The 2,308-nt window shown below is 46.1% G+C and overlaps 1 protein-coding gene across 5 annotated transcripts in view; it reads right to left on the bottom strand.

Annotated features, from left to right (window-relative positions):
- PBX1 (PBX homeobox 1) overlaps window positions 1–2,308 on the bottom strand; it is a 415,683-nt gene that overhangs the window by 82,497 nt on the left and 330,878 nt on the right. For 3 of the 5 annotated variants that reach the window (XM_049881107.1, XM_049881106.1, XM_049881105.1), the window contains one exon: window positions 1,338–1,450. The exons of the other annotated variants lie outside the window; for them this stretch is intronic. In XM_049881107.1, coding sequence (XP_049737064.1) covers window positions 1,338–1,450 — 113 coding nt within the window. The remainder of the gene's footprint in view (window positions 1–1,337; window positions 1,451–2,308) is intronic. 5 annotated transcript variants of the gene reach the window in all.

Below are 2,308 nucleotides of genomic sequence, written 5' to 3'. Positions count from 1 at the left end.
CTAAACAGATGAACAACAGAGAAGAAATTAGTCAGGAAAACGCAGGCAAAGGGAGGCAGATTATCATCACATGGGCTACCGTTTGGGCACATCAAATCAGCATCACCATTTTGGAGATGCTCTTCCTGGGGAAGGGTCCATTAGGAGGAGGCTGAGCCCTCTCTATAAGCCAAATCCTTTATCAGTTCTCAGTTCAGTGAGCAAGACGGTCAAATGGTAAAAGAAAGCTGGGATTCCCCACAATGAAACTAATTCAAGAGTGGTGCAAGAGCTGGGAGGGACTGGGGTGAGTGCACATGGTTCGAGGGTTCCCTTCTCCCTGTTTCTCTTCCCTATGGATCATTCTGTATGACTTCTCCTTTGCTGGTATCCTATAAAAGTCAAGGTTCTGCTTAGAGGAGGGCTTGGGCAGCCATCTCACAGAGGGAGAGGTATGTGACTGAAGACCCTGTTTTCTGGAGAACTTAAATGAGGGCCAGCTGTATAGTCACTTGATCATAAGTCTGTCCATGTCACTTTATTCTTATTTCCAGGAAATGTTTCCTAAGCAAGGAGGCTGAATCACTGACCAACAGTTGGTCTGCTGCGAGCAGGTAATGCTTCCTGTTCCACATGTAGGGTGGGAAATCGGACTGACATGGCTTAGAACTTCCCTCATCATTCTGACCCAGAGCATATTGCTTTGCCCTCTTCCATCAAGCTTCAGGCTGAGACGGTAGGATGACCTCCTGAGGTGTAGTGGAGGGGATCTGCTTAATGAAGAGCGCTGAGGTTTCATGCTACATGACTTGAGTTTTTGCTTCTCAACATGGACTTAGACTCGTCACCAGAAACCCAAGTCCCTTAACCCCAAGGATGACTGAGAAGATGAGTTTAGTCAATCTGGCTGGGTGTTTTTAAAGCTTAAAATAAAAGCACAATATATTTGCCTACTCATTCATTACCTCCTTATCTGGCAAATATCGAGTGTAGGAAACCAACAAACGAGCGGGAGACCTGGAAAGTGAGACAATGGACTGAGTTCCTTCCTTTCCCTTCAGTGAACAAAGAACACTCTGGTTCCACTTGCCTGATACACCTTGGTCACCTCACCTGTTCCTGCTGCTCCTCTCCTGCCTTTCTAGTGTGACTGACAAGCCAGAGCCAAATGCATTCACAAAGTGTGGACGAGATTCCCCATGACAATGGTTGTCTTTGTTTTGGTTGTTGGTAAGGTTTTTTTTTGTTTTGTTTTTGTTTTCTTCTCTCTCTCTAGACAGGAGCAGGAAGTGCCAATAGGATTGAGGGCTCTTGGACTCTAATGCATTCACCTGGCGGCACATTGGCTGGGTCCCTACCTGTGATTGCACGTTGGCTCCAACCTGGGCCCCTTGGTAAGAATCCCCATTGAGTGACTGCACGCTCATGAACAAATCTCCAGAGTTTGACATGTTAAAAGAACTGGAAGAACCTGGAAAGGAAAGAGTGAGGCACCTGAATCACAGAAAGGAAAAGGCTCAACCTCTGCAACTAAAAGCCAAGAGGAGGAATGACATGCAAAGCAACCCCCCTAATAAAAACGAAAATGAAAACAACATCAACAGAGTTTGGTTAGTAGCATGAAGAGCAGAGCAAGCATTAAGGGGTGCATATTCATGTTATGTGAAGCCACACCTTACTTACTACACGTTGCCAATAGGATTGCTTCCCCTTAGCAACTTCAGGCTGAGAGAGGGAACATTTATTCTTAACTTAGTCTATTTGGAATGAGACAGTCTCCAGACCAAGGATTTCTCTTTCATGGCTCTACAATTCTACTCCTGGCCAGAGGACCAGAAGCTGAGGAAGATGGGCTGGTCACTGAGGGTCCTGCCACCAGAGTGGAGCTCATGTGTCATTCGACTGGGTTCTAAGTATGCTACTGCCACGCTCGCCTACCCTTATGTGAGAGGTCACACCTGCAAGGGGAGTGCATGGAGATATTGTCACACATAGAGCTGGCCCAGATTTCTAGCGAGAAGGTGGGGTCCCAGAAGAGCCTTGACAACTCTAAGAATATATAAAATCATGTACCCTTCCTTGCCACCTGCATTTTGGAGGAAGATGAAACAGAATAATGGCCCAGGGACTTAAGTGCATGCATGAAATATGAAATGCTGATAATAAGTGGGCCTTAAGAGGGCAGCTAACCATCTGCTTTCACCTCCCAGAGAAGAAACCACAAATAGCCTTTAGGTTTATCCTGGCATCACCCCCTAGTTATACTGTGTTAAACCTAGCCCACCCTCAACCTAAACACACGGTGGTGGAAAAGCTCGATATTATTATT

Source organism: Elephas maximus, chromosome 3 (assembly GCF_024166365.1).
Source record: "Elephas maximus indicus isolate mEleMax1 chromosome 3, mEleMax1 primary haplotype, whole genome shotgun sequence".
NCBI lineage: Eukaryota > Metazoa > Chordata > Mammalia > Proboscidea > Elephantidae > Elephas > Elephas maximus.
Note: the sequence above shows the minus strand (reverse complement) of the source record. Positions and strands in the feature narration are given on the sequence as shown.